At 38.6% G+C, this 15,483-nt stretch overlaps 1 protein-coding gene and 1 long non-coding RNA gene across 7 annotated transcripts; one reads left to right on the top strand and one right to left on the bottom strand.

Moving 5' to 3' along the window:
* Nucleotides 1–842: 842 nt before the first annotated feature.
* On the top strand, nucleotides 843–4,743 carry LOC110941084. 2 transcript variants are annotated; one of them, XR_002593815.2, is made up of 4 exons: nucleotides 843–1,382; nucleotides 1,500–1,612; nucleotides 1,715–1,837; nucleotides 2,004–4,743. It is a non-coding gene; the product is annotated as an uncharacterized LOC110941084 (long non-coding RNA). The 2 variants fall into 2 exon arrangements; XR_002593814.2 differs by having other exon boundaries at nucleotides 843–1,612.
* Nucleotides 4,744–7,290: 2,547 nt separating this feature from the next.
* Nucleotides 7,291–10,981, bottom strand: LOC110941083 (serine/arginine-rich splicing factor SC35). Of its 5 annotated transcripts, none has more exons than XM_035990093.1 (10): nucleotides 10,822–10,981; nucleotides 10,677–10,755; nucleotides 9,921–10,000; nucleotides 9,774–9,840; nucleotides 9,508–9,579; nucleotides 8,594–8,791; nucleotides 8,328–8,514; nucleotides 8,117–8,220; nucleotides 7,820–7,953; nucleotides 7,291–7,738 (listed from the first exon to the last, which is right to left on the bottom strand). In XM_035990093.1, exons 1-8 carry the CDS (start codon nucleotides 10,895–10,897, stop codon nucleotides 8,215–8,217), a joined length of 765 nt encoding a protein of 254 aa, XP_035845986.1. In that variant the 5' UTR covers nucleotides 10,898–10,981; the 3' UTR covers nucleotides 7,291–7,738; nucleotides 7,820–7,953; nucleotides 8,117–8,214. The 5 variants fall into 5 exon arrangements, with proteins under 5 accessions (XP_035845986.1, XP_022038389.1, XP_022038390.1 ...); XM_022182697.2 differs by having other exon boundaries at nucleotides 8,594–8,797; XM_022182698.2 differs by having other exon boundaries at nucleotides 7,320–7,738; nucleotides 7,820–8,220.
* Nucleotides 10,982–15,483: the final 4,502 nt, after the last annotated feature.

Below are 15,483 nucleotides of genomic sequence, written 5' to 3' on the forward strand. Positions count from 1 at the left end.
ATGCTATTATCAAACTTGTATGCTCACCTTTACATTATATGTATTGACTTTATTTTAACGTATGTGACAGGTGTTTAAGATGTTTGCTTGCTAGGAAAGCGAGGCTAGAATAAAGCTCTAGAGGCCCCCAACAAATAGTTGCCTGTCAGGAAAAAGCAACTAGAGCATAGTTGTCTGTAGATCTTGTCAGGCTGGGTCTTTAGGAGCATTTGGACAATATTTATTTGTTTTATTTAAATCTGAGTTGTCGGAACAGAATACTTGACTGGTTGTTATCTGTAATAATTTGTTTGTTATTTGGGACACGGTATGGGACGTGTTATTAAACTGAATAGTGATGATAATTGTTATGGAAACTTCTGGACAATCTGTTTCGCTCAGTGTCATGCCCCGATGATTCCGCCATCGATTGAGGTGTGACACCACACCCCACTCCACTCGCCAATAATTTTAAGTCCATCTAAGATAGAATTGTTGCAGAAAGGTAGCATGGTTCGGAATCTACCAAGATTCCCACTTGATATTGCGGTTGCACTTACTATCTCACATGTAAACAAATAAAAAAGAGAAAAATGCCCGGATAGTCCCTGTGGTTTCGCCTTTTTTCACCTATAGTCCCCAACTTTCTAAAACTACCTGAATAGTCCCCAAGTTTTCATTTTTTGTTCCCGGATAGTCCCTGGGTCTAACTTCAGTTACTTTTCTCTGTTAAAATGATGTGAAATGACAAAAATACCCTTTTTCTTAAAAGGCCAAACCACAGGGACTTTCCGGGCATTTTTCTCTTTTTATTTATAAAACCACACCACCACACTTCATCTTCTACCTCCACCCACCATCACCTTCCTCCACCCTCCACCATCACCCCCTCTCTCTCCCTCTCCAATTCCGGCGAAAGTCCGGCGACTTACGGTGGAACCAGGGTTTTCCGGCACTAGTACACAAATGAGCCAAAGATGCCATGGCAAAAGCAGAAGATGCAGTTAGATCCCGTAAACCGCATCTTACAAACTTAAAAAAAAAGAAAATTGCACCAAAAGATGTGGTTTTCCCCAACCGTATCTTATACATTCTACTTTTTTAATATACATTTGAAAAGCAATTTAAAAAAATTCAATTCCCTCCGTTTGACCTACTTTTTCCCCAAAATTATTTGGTTTCCCTCCAATCTCAAATCCTATCACCCCTTAATCGACCTATTGGATTCATATTCCTCTCTAATCTCAAACCTCAAAGACCTAATTTTCTCATATTTTGATCACAACCCGCCGTTTGTAGAAGATGAGGGTTCTAGAACGAGATTGCTGAATGTTCCCTGGACTTGTACTGCTGATGATATTCGTCCTCTGTTTTAGAAGTATGGCACCGTTGTTGATAGTGAGGTTTGCTATTTCACATATCTTTTTGTTAGGTTTTGTTTGATTATTGTTTCGTTTATCTGGGTTTTGTCCTAAAACTTGGAGACAAGTGATTCCCTAGTATTTTAACCTACAATGTAGAAACACAAATGGACAAATCTTTTGTAAATACCTTGGAATAAAGAAGACGAACTGCTGGCGGCGTGGAAAGATGCCCGGACAAGGTTTTCTTGGATCGATGCATCATGGTCCAGGTTATTTCTTGTATCAGAAGCTCTTAAATCTTGATCAGTTTATACTTTTACATCCGTTTAGATACAGTAGTATATGGCTGAAATCTATTCATGTCATTGTAGCTTCGAAATTGGGGTTGGATTCACCGGTTGGCTCGCCATTTCGTTGCTTGTTTTCTAACTCGTGGAACTCATTCACTCGGACATTTATGGTCCAGTCTTACCTATATTTCATAGTGGAAATAGGTATTCTTAAGTTTTATTGATGATTATAGTCGTAATCTACTTGATTAGTGAGAAATTTGAAGCCTTTGATTATTTCAAGTTGTTTAAAAGTAAAGTTGAAACAAAAAATGGGAAAGAAAATTAAATGTCTTAGAATGGATTCTGAAGGAGGGTGTCTTTCTGGCAGGTTTAATGAGTTTTGCCTGGAGAATGAGATTGAACAACAGTTGACAACATGGTTCATTCCATGACAAAATGGCGTGATTCTTTAATGTGGTGATTACATTATTGGCTGCCACAAAAGTTCCAATTATGTTTCGGGCTGGGGCAATGGTTTGGGCCTTCTATGTCTTAAATCGGTGTCCAACCAAGAGTCTTTCAAGCGTCACTCCACAAGAATCTTGGAATGGTTCTAACAGGGTCGGCCTTGAGAATTCGTGTACCCTTTTCGAGCTCGAAAAAATGTGCCCTTAGGCCTTAATGAAATTGGGTATTGGGCTCTCTAAAGGTCTAAACCTAATGCCAAAGGGGTTAATAACCAATCTAAACTATAAGAATAGTTTTGTAAGGGGGCCTATGTTGGTGTTTGTATGGGTGTACCGTATTAAACTAATATTTTACATATACATATCGAGTTATTTTCATAAAAAAAAAAACGTGCCCCTCGAAATATCGGGCCCTAGCCGGTGGTCCTCCCCGCCCACCCCCAGGGCCGGCCATGGGTTCTAAGCCAACAGTTGGGCACTTTCGGGTGAGGGGTTGCATAGCTCATGTTCACGTGCCCAAAGAGAAACGCATGAAGTTGGATGGGAGAAGCATTACTTGTGTCTTAACGGGAATTAGTGAATGGTCCAAAGGGTACAGACTTATTAATCATTCAACTATGATAATAATAGTTAGTAAAGATGTGATCTTTGAAGGAACTAAGGCGTAGAATTAGATTGAAGTTCAAGCTGGAAAGGTTGATGAAGATCTGACAAGGCGTGACAGTGAAGTGAATTCAGAAGAAAATGAAGGTAATTCTTATGTTGAGCCAAATGTGAATACTAGTGGATCCACTATCATGCAAGGTGGTGTTACTAAATATGTTCCAGGTCCAAGCCCTACATCAGCTAGGGAGGGCAGACAAAGGAGAGAACCAAGTTACTTGCGTGACTATATAACAGGTAATGATGTCGATGATGAAGTAAATGTTCTTGAGGTTGATCACCAAGACCCTATAACCTATGCAGAGGCTGCTTTGTTGGCGGTTTGTTAGAGTCTATGGAAAGAAACCATACGTGGGACTTGGTGGACCTTCCAAAGGATGTAAAGTGCATTGGTATTTATGGGTGTATAGAACAAAGTTTAATGAAATGGGAAAGATATATAAGGCTTGCTTGGTCGCCAATGGGTACAGGCAAGAATATGGAATTGATTATATCAAGGTTTACACTCCACTTGCCATAATGGATATTATACATATCATGATTGCGATGGCAGCTCAGAGGGGTTGGGATATATTGCAAATAGATGATAAGTCTGCTTTCTTGTATGGAACCCTCGAAAAAGATGTGTATCTCCAACAACCCAATGGCCATGCTACGAAGGGAAGTGAGAACAAGGTGTATAAGCTTCGAAAGGCCTTATATGGACTTAAGCAAGCATACCCAGGGCCCGGCTCAGTCGCATCGAGTCATATTCTTTATCAAGGAAGGATTCATGAAAAGCGGAAATAAACATACTTTGTTAATAAAGAAAGATTCAAGGGGTAGTGTTTTGTATGTTAATGTGTGTCGATGACTTAATCTACACAGGAAATGATCAAGGAATGCTGTTGAGGTTTAGATCATCCATAGAAAAGGAATTTGAGATGTCATATTTGGGCTTGATGCAGTACTTCTTAGGAATTGAGGTTGTCCAAACCGAGTTTGAGACTCGCATTTCTCAAAGAATGTATGCAGCTGAGATACTAAAAAGATTTATAAAGATGGTGGAATGCAATGTTGTTGTAAATCCAGTTACACCTGGATGCAAATGCAAGTTGGTGGCTAGTGCAGATACTCGAGATGAAATTGTTTTTAAGCAAATGGTGAGAAGTTTAATGTAGATCAAAACCATAAATGGTGGGAAACAAATTGAGGCATGTTGCACTACCAAAAGGATGCTTAGATATTTGCAGGGCACTATGGATTTTGGAATTTGGTACAGGCGAGGACAAGGAGAAATGAAAGTATGCACTAACAATGATTTTTCAAGGGATTTGAATGACAAAAAGAGTACTTCTGGATATGTTTATTTATGGGATAATGCTGGAGTGGCATGGTGTTCAAAGAAACAATATATAGTTGCATTGTCTTCCACAGAGCTAGGTGGAATATGTTGCTGATGCAACTTGTGCTGGTCAGGTGATGTGGGCTTGAGAGGTACTTGAAGAGTTTAGAGTCAAGAACGAAGATGCAACCGCTGTTAGATGTGACAATACTTCCACAATAAAGCTATCAAAATAATCCAGTTTTTCATGGGAGGTTTAAGCACATTGGAGTTGGATTTCGTTTCTTGCGAGATTTGGTGAGCAAAAGGGAAATTACTTTGGAGCAATGTGGTTCTTGAGAGCTGACGTTCCCACTAAACCTTTGAATCGGGAAGTCTTCTTAAACCCACCCGAGGAAGGAGCTTGGAGTTTGCAAACTGGATGATGACCCTCCATCAAGTTTGAGGGAGGGAATGAAAGAATAAGTGCATGCACATTTCTCGTGGGTTTTTGGTTGTTGATTTACTTTTGAATAAGTTAGTCAAGTCAGTCTAACATTGGGTTGTTGCTTGGTTTACCGAGTCTTTTGTTACTTTTCAGTTCTTTTGTGTTGTATGTTATTTCCCTTCATTCACTTTTTGTATTTAAGGATGCTTGCGTATGAATAAGATTATCAGAAAAATGTTTTGAGCTATACCAAGTGTCTTTCATTTCTAGGTTGTCTATCTTCTCTTTCAGTTTGATCAAAGGTTGCTCTTTTTCCGCCACAGTGTTCTCTACTTTTTGATGGCCCTCTTGAACGCTTTAAGACAGACGCCTAAACCCTTGTCTGCAAGGCTTATTAGTATATTGTCTTCTAGCGCAACATGTAACACTACATTAGAAAGTTTATGATTAGCTAACTAGAGAAGTCGAACAACCAGAATGATTTGAACAACTAGAACGGGTGTGGGCTCAAATCCGTGGATCATTAGATGAGGAGCCGGTGGTCAAAAAGCTCACAAGGCAATATTTATCAAGGCTACATCCGGCCACAAGTTGATAAACTTATAACACACCAACATGTTGTATATCGTCTACCACCCATATTGTATTCATAAAAGTAAGCCTTACCGATAAATTTCTTGAATAAGTTAACACTTGAGTTAAAGAATTGTGAATTCAATCAATCATCGCGGCCTCTTACTTCATTGATAACCAAGTTTCTAACAATGTTTCTGTAATTAAATCTTCCAGTGTAAGAGATGATTCCATTGTGAGGTTCTGATATTAGCATAATAAATGATCAGAACAACAATATCAAATAACTCATGTAAACTTTAATTTCATTAAATTTATGTTTTAAGTAATTACTTTGTGTGTTGGGAGTTTACCGTCTTCGAAAATTTTTGGTATAAACTTTATTTTGAAAGACTTCGATTCGAACGACATTTATTAGTTTTTGTCTACACCAATATGGAATAATGAGTTCACACTTAAAAACTAGAACATTGTTACATATATTTTACTTGTAACAAACCTAGATAAATTAAATTTTTGTTAGAGTTAATAGCCAAAATGGTCCCTGAGGTTTGCTCACTTTTGCCACTTTAGTCCAAATTCCAAATTTTTTAAATCTGGGTCCCTGAGGTTTGCATTTTTTTACCATTTTAGTCCAAATTTCAAAAAAATCAAATTTTTTATTGAATTTTGTCTTTATCCTTATCTCTCACAAGGGCAAAATTGTCATTCTATATTATTATAAAGCAATTTATATTAAAGAAAATAAAAAAAACCCCTTAAAAGGGCAAGAACCCAGAACTTCATCTTCAACATCCAGGACTTCCAACTTCCAGAACTTCATCTTCATCTTCCCACCACCACAACCATCCCGACGGCTTCAACCACCATCCCCGACGGCATCACCTCCACCCCCGCACCACCACCACTGCACTACCATCATCCCCACAAAACCCAAACCCCCACCCCTGCTACCTCTGTGAGAACCACCGCCACCACAAACCCACCACCACCGACTTAACACCCAATCAGACACATCCATCACCCATTAACACCCTAATCAGACACATACACATACACACACCGAAAATCTTTGAGAGAGAGGGAGATCGAAGAGAGGAAATTAGAGAGGAAGTCGGAGAGAGAAAGAGGGAAACGACAGAGATGGTGGCTAAGGTGGTTGCCGGCAGTGGCGGTGTCTCCACCGGAACCCTAACCCCAAACCTGCAACAACCCAAATCCCAAACAACCTGCAAACAATCCCCCACTGTCTCCACCATCACCACCCTCACCGAAACCCTAATCCAAAACAACCTGCAAACAACCCTAATCACCAACCACCTGCAAACAACCTAGATCCATCCGGAAGAGAGACGGAGAAGAGAAAGATCCATCCGGCAGTGTTGGGTCTTGCCCTAACCCACTGATCTTTCATCTGTGTTTTAACCCACTGATCTTTCATCCGTTAGTGTCTAACCCACTGATCTTTCATCTGTGTTTTAATGTCGCCGACGTGAGGAGGTGGCGGTGGTGGCGGCAGAGAGGAGTAGAGGGAGAGAGAGAGGTGGTGGTGGTGCTTGTGAAAAGAGAGATGGTTTTTTTAAAGAGGGTTTTTTTATTTTCTTTAATATAAATTGTTTAATAATAATATAGAATGACAATTTTGCCCTTGTTTGAAATAAGGATAAAGACAAATTTCAGTAAAAAAATTGATAAAATTCGACTTTTTTTAAATTTGGACTAAAATGGCAAAAAAATGCAAACCTCAGGGACCCAGATTTAAAAATTTTGGAATTTGAACTAAAGTGGCAAAAGTGAGCAAACCTCAGGGACCATTTTAGCTATTAACTCTTTTTGTTATGCTAAAAAATGGCCCCCCACACTCTTTACTTTCTAATCGCACGCCTTTCTACAGCCGTTCAACATACACACGCAACTTTCTACACTATCAAACAACTCTCACCATAAACGCAAACAATTGTTATGAAAAGCCATACTTGGATTACTTTGTAGAGATTAAATTAAACATTTTCATAATGAATGTTTTTGCTTTCTTGAAATGGAGCTCTTAGTTACTAGCTTTTATATTAACAATCTTTAAAAGACCTATAAAACTAGGAACACTAAAATTCTATGTATTTTATTTGTGGGCTTGGGTAAGCAGCCGTCGAGAATCTTTTGACTATCGACACAACTTAAAAGACCTCAAAAATGAAGACAAAATCACAACTTACACAACCAATTGGAAACAGAAATCTCAACATGCACATGTACTACAATTACGAATTGCTTAAAAATCACGACCAACAAACGACTGAATAATCTCACAAGTAACAAGTCAGCACACGACATACTTACCAACCCATCTGCTCTAATGATTTTTAGAGTTGGTTAATGACCTATAAAGCAACCTTAAGGAATCGGCCAAAAAATAAATCAATGTCACCAAAATTTACTTGTTATTGTAATTTTACCGTGTTGTCTACTCGAACCACCCCAAGACTTGTTTAAAAGACCACCAGTCATGGGTTTTGAATACTCAGCAGCTACAAATAATGAAACCCCAAGACTTGTTTAAACGACCACCAGTCACGGGTTTTGAATACTCAGCAGCTACAAATAATGAAAATCAGGTGCTGCGTCATATCAACTTCAACCATCTTTTAATATCATCCAGCTACCACAAACCCCTTTTATTGGCCCAAAAACAAAGCAACTGTAAGTCAAAATCCTAAGTTGACTTCAGCATTATTAAGGTATTGGTCTCTTACCGCCCAAGATGACAATACCATCACCATCATCATCACTCACAACCGTAATAAATTGTTCAACCACCAAGAAAAGACATCAACCAACAGCTTAACCGCTGCAAGCTGGACCGGTTCTCACCAACAGCATACAGCAACTATAGTCCATTTCAAAAAACTTCAGTAATATGCACGCAAACATGAAACCAGACACTCACAAATATCCAAAAGGATAACTCTTAACACAGATAGAGAAAGAAATCCATACTGCAGAACATAAAAAACTACATATGCAAAGAGTACAACGGAAAAAAGTTTAACCTTAGAAATACGCATACGAGTTCAAGAATTCATCCAGCTCATCAGAAAAAGGAACATCGCTTTTAATTCATGCAGTCTTCAACGATTTACTTCACTTTTCACTCCTGTAAAACAAAGTTCGATTATCAACACCTCATGAATATAACTTATAAGCTACAGCCTACCATATGTTTTGAGAAATAATAACAATACATATATAAAAAATACTCACGTCAGCATCAGATCGTTGTGGTGATGGGCTTCGAGAGTCAGACCTGCCACGGGGTGAAACACTTTTTGGAGTAGGCGAGCGCTCCTTTTCATCACGAGCTACGGGACTTCTGCTTCTAGAAGGTGACCTGCGCGGAGACACGCTCTTGCGCGGGCTAGCACTGCCCCGAGCAGGAGGAGAAACACTCCTACACAGTTCAATAGAGTATCATGAAGCATTCATTCATACAGATACGAATGTGTATATGCAAGTGTGTGTGGGTGTACCTGTTAGGAGACGGACTTCTGCCCTTATCATCATCGTATCTCCCTCTTCTACGTTCTCTGCGATAATCAGGACTTCTGCTGCGACTTCTGCTTCTGTAACGATCCCTGTCCTTACCTCGATATCTCTCATCATATCGGTCCCGGCTTCTGCTACGGTCTCTCCGCCTATAATCTCTGTCCCTGTGGTCGTCTCTGTACCTGGAACTTAAAAAATGATCAAAACAAAGCATTATTAGTAGAAACAGAAATACTCCATGGTAGTTGGTTATCAATAAAGTGAAATCAAAATTAGACCTTTAAGGCTTATACATCAATGTTATAGTCAAAAATTGTTTGAAATTTGCAAACAAAAAGCTTAAACCAACATTAGAGGTAAAACTACAAAAGTATAACCATGTAAGTTCAAAACAATATAAAAAACCAATTAAACAGTTAAATAACAACATGAAGTTTCAACACATAAAACTTCGAGAATAATCCCCAAGAAAACCATTATCTGGCTGTAAATATCCCAACTAGGCGCCAATTAATCCCGACTAACTAAACAGTTAAATAACAACATGAAGTTTCAACAGATAAAACTTCGAGAATAATCTCCAAGAAAACCATTATCTAGTTGTAAATATCCCAACTAGGCGCCAATTAATCCCGACTAATTCAAATTAATTCTGATTAATCCCCGATTAATCGCTAGTCGGCGACTAGCGATTACTACAACACTAATCTAGTAGCATATCTTCATTGTATTCATTGGCTAAATCTTATAACCTTGATCAGTAGGCAAAACGATAAATAAGCATTTCACAGCTTCTTTTAAATAGCTTTAAAAATAATACAGACAACCTGCCTAGCAAAACGACTCAAAATAACCGCATCTTCAAAACAAGCATATGCTTGCACAAAAGAATCTTTACCTTGGCCTGGGACTTCGGCTCCTTGACCTTCCTTTCAACTTTTCTACTGGCTCCACTATCCTTCCCTTGTGACTAAAAGCAAACAAAGTATCAAAAAATACAAACTCATATTATTATTTAAGAAATAAAGTAAACTTATACATTCAAACCACAAATCATCAAATGAATAAGACAAGACAAGTTATATTAAAAAAATAAGACTGAGATAAACTTTTGCCAGACAGCTTATAAGTTAATGCATCTAGTCAGTAACATAATTGACTCACATTCTTTCAGCATCTGGCCCGTATTTGGCAAACTGAACCATTATCTCTCTGCCATCAACAACTCTTCCTGAAAAAACCACATAAACATAAACGGCTTTGAATCACAATGCATATTGTAAAAAAAAAAAAAAAAAATACAGTACTCACCGTCAAGCTTGTCCACTGCCTTCTGAGCCTCATCTGCATACTTATACCTAACAAAAGCAAACCCCCGAGAATCTCCAGTCCTACAAGCACAAAAAGTATAACATACACAGTATCACTTCCATTCTAACAGAACTGAAAACACCAGTTATACGCTTTTATATCGAAAAACAAAAACGAGCCTTTAGAAAACATTACTTCTTTCATTTCAAAAGCAATTTAGCATAAGATGTAACACAGGTTACCCTTTTAAATTCTTATTTTTGCTCTTTTTTTTTTTGAACGGTGACTTTCTTTTTGAGCGACCCAATGTCACACCGCCTAAACCGTGGCCCTAGCCAAGATCTACCCAGACTATGTTGTCTTAACCGGGCCCGCGCTAGGTTGGTCAGACTTGGTTACGGCGTTCCCCCGGAAACCGTACTGCCTCCACACGAGATGCCTCGCTGAAGTGACAGCCGGATGAAAACCGGCTCAGGATCGAACCCCACTCGGTGGATTTGTCTCCATCATTGCCCAATACCCACCCCAATATGACACAAGTGGGAATTGAACTTGCTCTCTAAGACAAACTTCCTCGCTAGAAGAAAATATACATATACATGTATATATATATATATATATGCTAAATTCGTCACGAAAAAATCCAAACAGATTACGGATATATGGAGTACGCATGTATACGAGATAAACTTACAAGATGACACAACATCGACGCAGATATAACAATTCAACAAATGAAATCGGGAAAAACAATACCTGCGATCTCTGGGGATGAATACATCAACAACCTTTCCGTACTTATCAAAAAGGGGAAACAAATCATCAGCAGTTGTACCTGAAAAAGACGAAATCGGTTACAGAAATTGGGGATTTTATTTTACAAAAGAAATTGTAAACATACGGAAGGTGATGTTGAGAACGAGGAGCGAATAGGTGTCTCTGATGTCCGGCGGGCCTGCTCTTCCAAAGTGCGACATGTTCAGGCGGGCGAATTTAGGGTTTCTTGGGCTAGGGTTTGTGTATGTAGCTGCTGCGATCGAATGGATAAATAGTTGGTTCTAGAAAATAATGGATGGATAGATGGTGTATATTTCTACAAACCCCTTCAACTTTCTCTATTTTTCATATAAGTCCTAACATCATAAATAGGTAAAAGTAAAACTAGTGGGTTCCATTCCCGCTTCGTGACGGGGCGACTTGATTTTTAATAAATTTCAAACGAAATCCTAAATGCAATGGTAATAGTGAGAATCCAGTCGATATTGGTTGGGTTCATTAATATGGTACCGACACTCAATATAGCAACCGGAAGAGAAAACTTAAAAAAATTAAAGTCAACATAAGTCCTTAAGGATGTCGTTACGTGTTTTACATCAATTGAAAACCAATACAAATATAAATGAATATTAGTAAGGGTTCTAATAGTACTAATGTTGGTGCTGATCTTTTTTGATGGTTAGAGACAATCTGTTTTCAAAAATATATATATATATATATTGCTTTGTAAAAAACTAACGAATAAAAGTTATAAGATAAAATTTAATCATTGGGTTAAAGGTGTGTATTATTATAGTGTAAGGGGTGGATTTGAAAATTTTTAAAAGTAAAAAAAAAGGTTAATACATGGACATGTAATTTTTGAACACGTGTACCAATCAAAAGTACTTACTGTTAAAGTTGTTAACGTTAACAAAAGTTGTTAATTGTTAGGGTGAGCGGGGCACTTCTCGGGGAGGGGGGTCGGGGACTAGTTGCCGCGCGGGGAGGAGTGTCGCCATCATCATTCACCGCATGGAGGGGATGGAAGGTCGGGGACTAGTTACCGCATAAGGGAGAGAGGGAGAGAGGGAGATGGTGGCCCACCAGATTTTCAATCAATCAAGTTATTTTCCTTTTTTTTCTTTTTTTTTCTTTTTGAATAAAAAAACAAGTCCCCAAAAGAGGAGTGCCGCCATCAAATTGAGGGTGTGGGGGAGTTAAGTGGGGAGTTGACGTGGCGCGTGCTGATTGGGTGTGTGTAAGAGAGGTCACTCCCCTCTTAGAGGAGTGCCCCTCTCACCCTTATATAACTAGTGAGATTACCCGCGCTACGCTGCGGGGTTTCGTTTGATATCTATTCTGGTTCAATATAATAACCAACCAAAAGAAATAAACTCAAAAGAATATTGATATATCTTTTACATCGATCGAAAACCATAGACATAAATTTAAATTGGACAGCGAGATGGACTGATTTTAAATTAATTGTAAATGAAAACTTAAACGTTATCTTAAATATAACTTCAACTAGCATTAAGACCCGCGCGCGTTGCGTCGCGGATTCTTCGCAAACATCGAATGAATTAGTCCAAATGTTATGTGATGCGTTAACCATATGAAAACACGCATTTTAATGTATTTGATTAAACTCAATGTAACCTATATAAACATTACGATTGAATCAAAACATAAAGTAGATCCAATTATAGAGTAAAATCATAACGTATTATATATGACCCGAGTCATACATAGAAAATGTAACGGGTATAACGCAAAAGTTGACAGGCATAATGAAAAGAGATTAATTAGAGCCTTTAAAAAGGAAAAAAGAAACCACAATTTGACTCCACTTGGATCCGAACAAAATTTACAAAACATTCATAAAATAATCACGAAAACATATTATATTTGACCCGACTTGTTTTGTCGTGCTCGTTGTAGATTTTCATGAGGTTTTTTAAGATACAAAATTACTTGGATCCAAACAAAATTTACAAAACATTCATAAAATAATCACGAAAACATTCTAAAAGCGTTTACATTTTAGGACCCGCGCGTTGCGACGAACTTGTCAAATAGAGAAAAATAGACGCACTGGGATTGACATGTCAAACGGGAAAAAACGTTGAACCCCACACGCACGTTGCGGCATGTTGACTCGCAAAATATAAAAAGAAACGTAAAACGAAAAAGTTGCGAAAAATGAAAAAATATGGGGGATCAAAGTTGAAAATATAAAAGTGTTGGGTTAAATTGTAAAAGATGAAAAACTTTGGGTTAAAAGTAAAAAGGTAAAAGGGTTAAAATGTAGAAGATAAAACCTTTTGGGTTAAAAGTGGAAAATGCAAGTTTTTTTTGAAAAACCCGCAATACATACATTACAACAATATAAAGCAACAACTTGTTGCAAATTTATAATATGAAAATAAAAAAGGAACATAAAACTAAAACACTAAACATAAAGAAAATTATAGAAATAGAAATAATAAAGTCTAGAAAAAAAAAAGCAAGAAAGAAAAAAAATATATAAAAATAAGCATAGAAACGTGTTATATTTGACTTGACATATTTTGGAAAAAAAATTACATCGAACGGTAAATCAACTTTAATTTATACCGACACGTGCAATAAGATAAGCACGTAAGAAAATAGTTACGGCGCGTTGCGGCGATGTCAAAACGCAAAGTGACTCGAATTTATACCGTCTAATGAAAACGTATTATATTTTACTCTACTCGTTTTCTGTGACAACCCGAAATCTAGAACCTTTCGTTGTGTCGTGATGTGACTTGCTTGTACGCTATGTGACTAGTAACTGATTGAACTTAATGATAATGTGAACCTTTTTATGTGATATGTGCTTGTTATGTGTGCATTGTATATATTTATACGTGTTATAAGGGAACCGAGAACCCAACCCGAGAACAAAGAACCCGACTCGAGACCATGAGGTCTCGAGTGAATAGTGACCGAATGGGCCTTTGGGCCGAGAACCGTTGGCCGGTTGGGCCTTTGGGCCGTGAACCCCCACTCGAAACCCACTAAGGGTGCACACACTTGGAACTTGACTATATAAACTACCCTTAGTTAGTTTTTGCCATTTGTTGAACATTAGAACACACACACACTTCTATCTTCTCTCCCACTAGAACTCTAGCACACAAACACATTTCCAAGACTCTCGGATCCACTCGGTTGACACAAGAAACTCTCGGATTTGGAACTTCGGATCGGCACACACACACACACTTCATTAACCGGTTAGTGCTTTTAATGTTTATGGATTTAGGTTAGTCATGTTAAATGATAAAATGCATGAGATGATGTTTATTGTTAGTGTTCTTGATGATTATTGTTAAATGCTTAGTGATAGTATGTTCATGTTATGATTGTACTTAAATAAGATGCATGAATGAGATGATGTTTTATGTATGTTAAAAAGTTTAGTGTTGGAATGTATTCATGTGTTAAAGAGAGTTTAAACTATTAGATTTGGTGATTCATGAAATCGGTTTACATATGTCATGAAATCGGCTAAGGAGTATGTTTGTCATGTTAGAATGCATGCTAGTAAATTGTATCTTGATGGTTGTTCATAGTTTTGTTGAATAAAGGTTGAGTACTTGATGAATATGGGTTTGAATATTTGAAGAACACTTTGAATGATAGTTGAAGATTGAAAACCCTTGTGATTTTGATCCACATTTGACTAATAGCCTGATTAGGAAATATGTTAGTGGGATTCTATTGGTTATTTCCGGATTTGGGCCTGATTATATTGTACCACTAATCTGACTACATCTGCATCAACACGTGAACTTGAAAACGACTGCTACCGACTCGCAATCACCCGGTTGCGACTCGCAACCACAGCGGGATGACTCGAGACCACGCGGTTGCGACTCGCAACCATAACAGGACAAGCCGAAACCACAGGTTACGAGTCCCGTTGCGACTCGAGACCTCAGCATGATGAACCGAAACCACGGTTGCGACACCAGTTGCGACTCGCAACTACCTGAGATCAGCACACACAGCATGACTCGAGATCATGCTTGCGAGTCCGGTTGCGACTCGAGACCACTTTTGGGCCTTAGTTAATGGGCCAGACTGATGGGCTTCTGTGTTAACTGCTTTTACGTGTTTGGGCCTAAGTAGTTGGGCTGAACTTGTGAACCGTATGTGCTACTGTTGATTTAGAATACTGTGAACTGTTACTGTTAAACGTGCTTGCCAAACGTGTTGAACATTTGTGCACTACTTGGTTCGAATCTGATTATAAGTGATATCCGTGTTAGGACGTTATTGACTACTTGCGACTTGATTGACTTTCTGTGATTAACTGCCGAGCAAACCAAGGTGAGTTCACACCCTCTACAAAGCATGGGATTCCCTGGGTTGGGAACGGGGTTAAGGAACGTGGTTTCCTCGTCCTCATTGGGTAGGACGTCAGTGGTTCAGGAATATGATTCCTCGTCCGGACGGACGGATAAACGTACTAGACTAAAACTCTATCACGAAGTCCCTCCTTTTTTTGTATCGACTAATCGCCGGGCCAATGGCGAGCGGGTCATTAGTTAGATAGCGCTATTTAGGTCTGACAAGCCTCACACCGTGCCGCAGAGGACGGGCGTGAACTAATGGATCTGGGGCACGTCAATGATGATAGACATTGATGTTTTCAGGGCACATAAACATGACTACAGTCAGCAATCGATACGGTAACGAGTCTAGTATACACATGGGGTAGCCCCCACGGCTGGAGAGCCAGATGATGTACATGGGGTAGCCCCCACGGCCGAAA

This window comes from Helianthus annuus, chromosome 5 (genome assembly GCF_002127325.2).
Source record: "Helianthus annuus cultivar XRQ/B chromosome 5, HanXRQr2.0-SUNRISE, whole genome shotgun sequence".
In the NCBI taxonomy this organism is placed as follows: domain Eukaryota; kingdom Viridiplantae; phylum Streptophyta; class Magnoliopsida; order Asterales; family Asteraceae; genus Helianthus; species Helianthus annuus.

What these genes read in the sequence shown, in the direction of transcription:
- LOC110941083 (XM_022182697.2), bottom strand. Translation starts at nt 10,897, where the DNA reads ATGTCGCACTTTGGAAGAGCAGGCCCGCCGGACATCAGAGACACCTAT. An exon ending in CGTTCTCAACATCACCTTCC is followed by an intron (nt 10,756 to 10,821) that starts GTATGTTTACAA and finishes CGTCTTTTTCAG; the next exon opens with GTACAACTGCTGATGATTTG. An exon ending in AGAAGTCCGTCTCCTAACAG is followed by an intron (nt 8,515 to 8,593) that starts GTACACCCACAC and finishes TGAACTGTGTAG; the next exon opens with GAGTGTTTCTCCTCCTGCTC.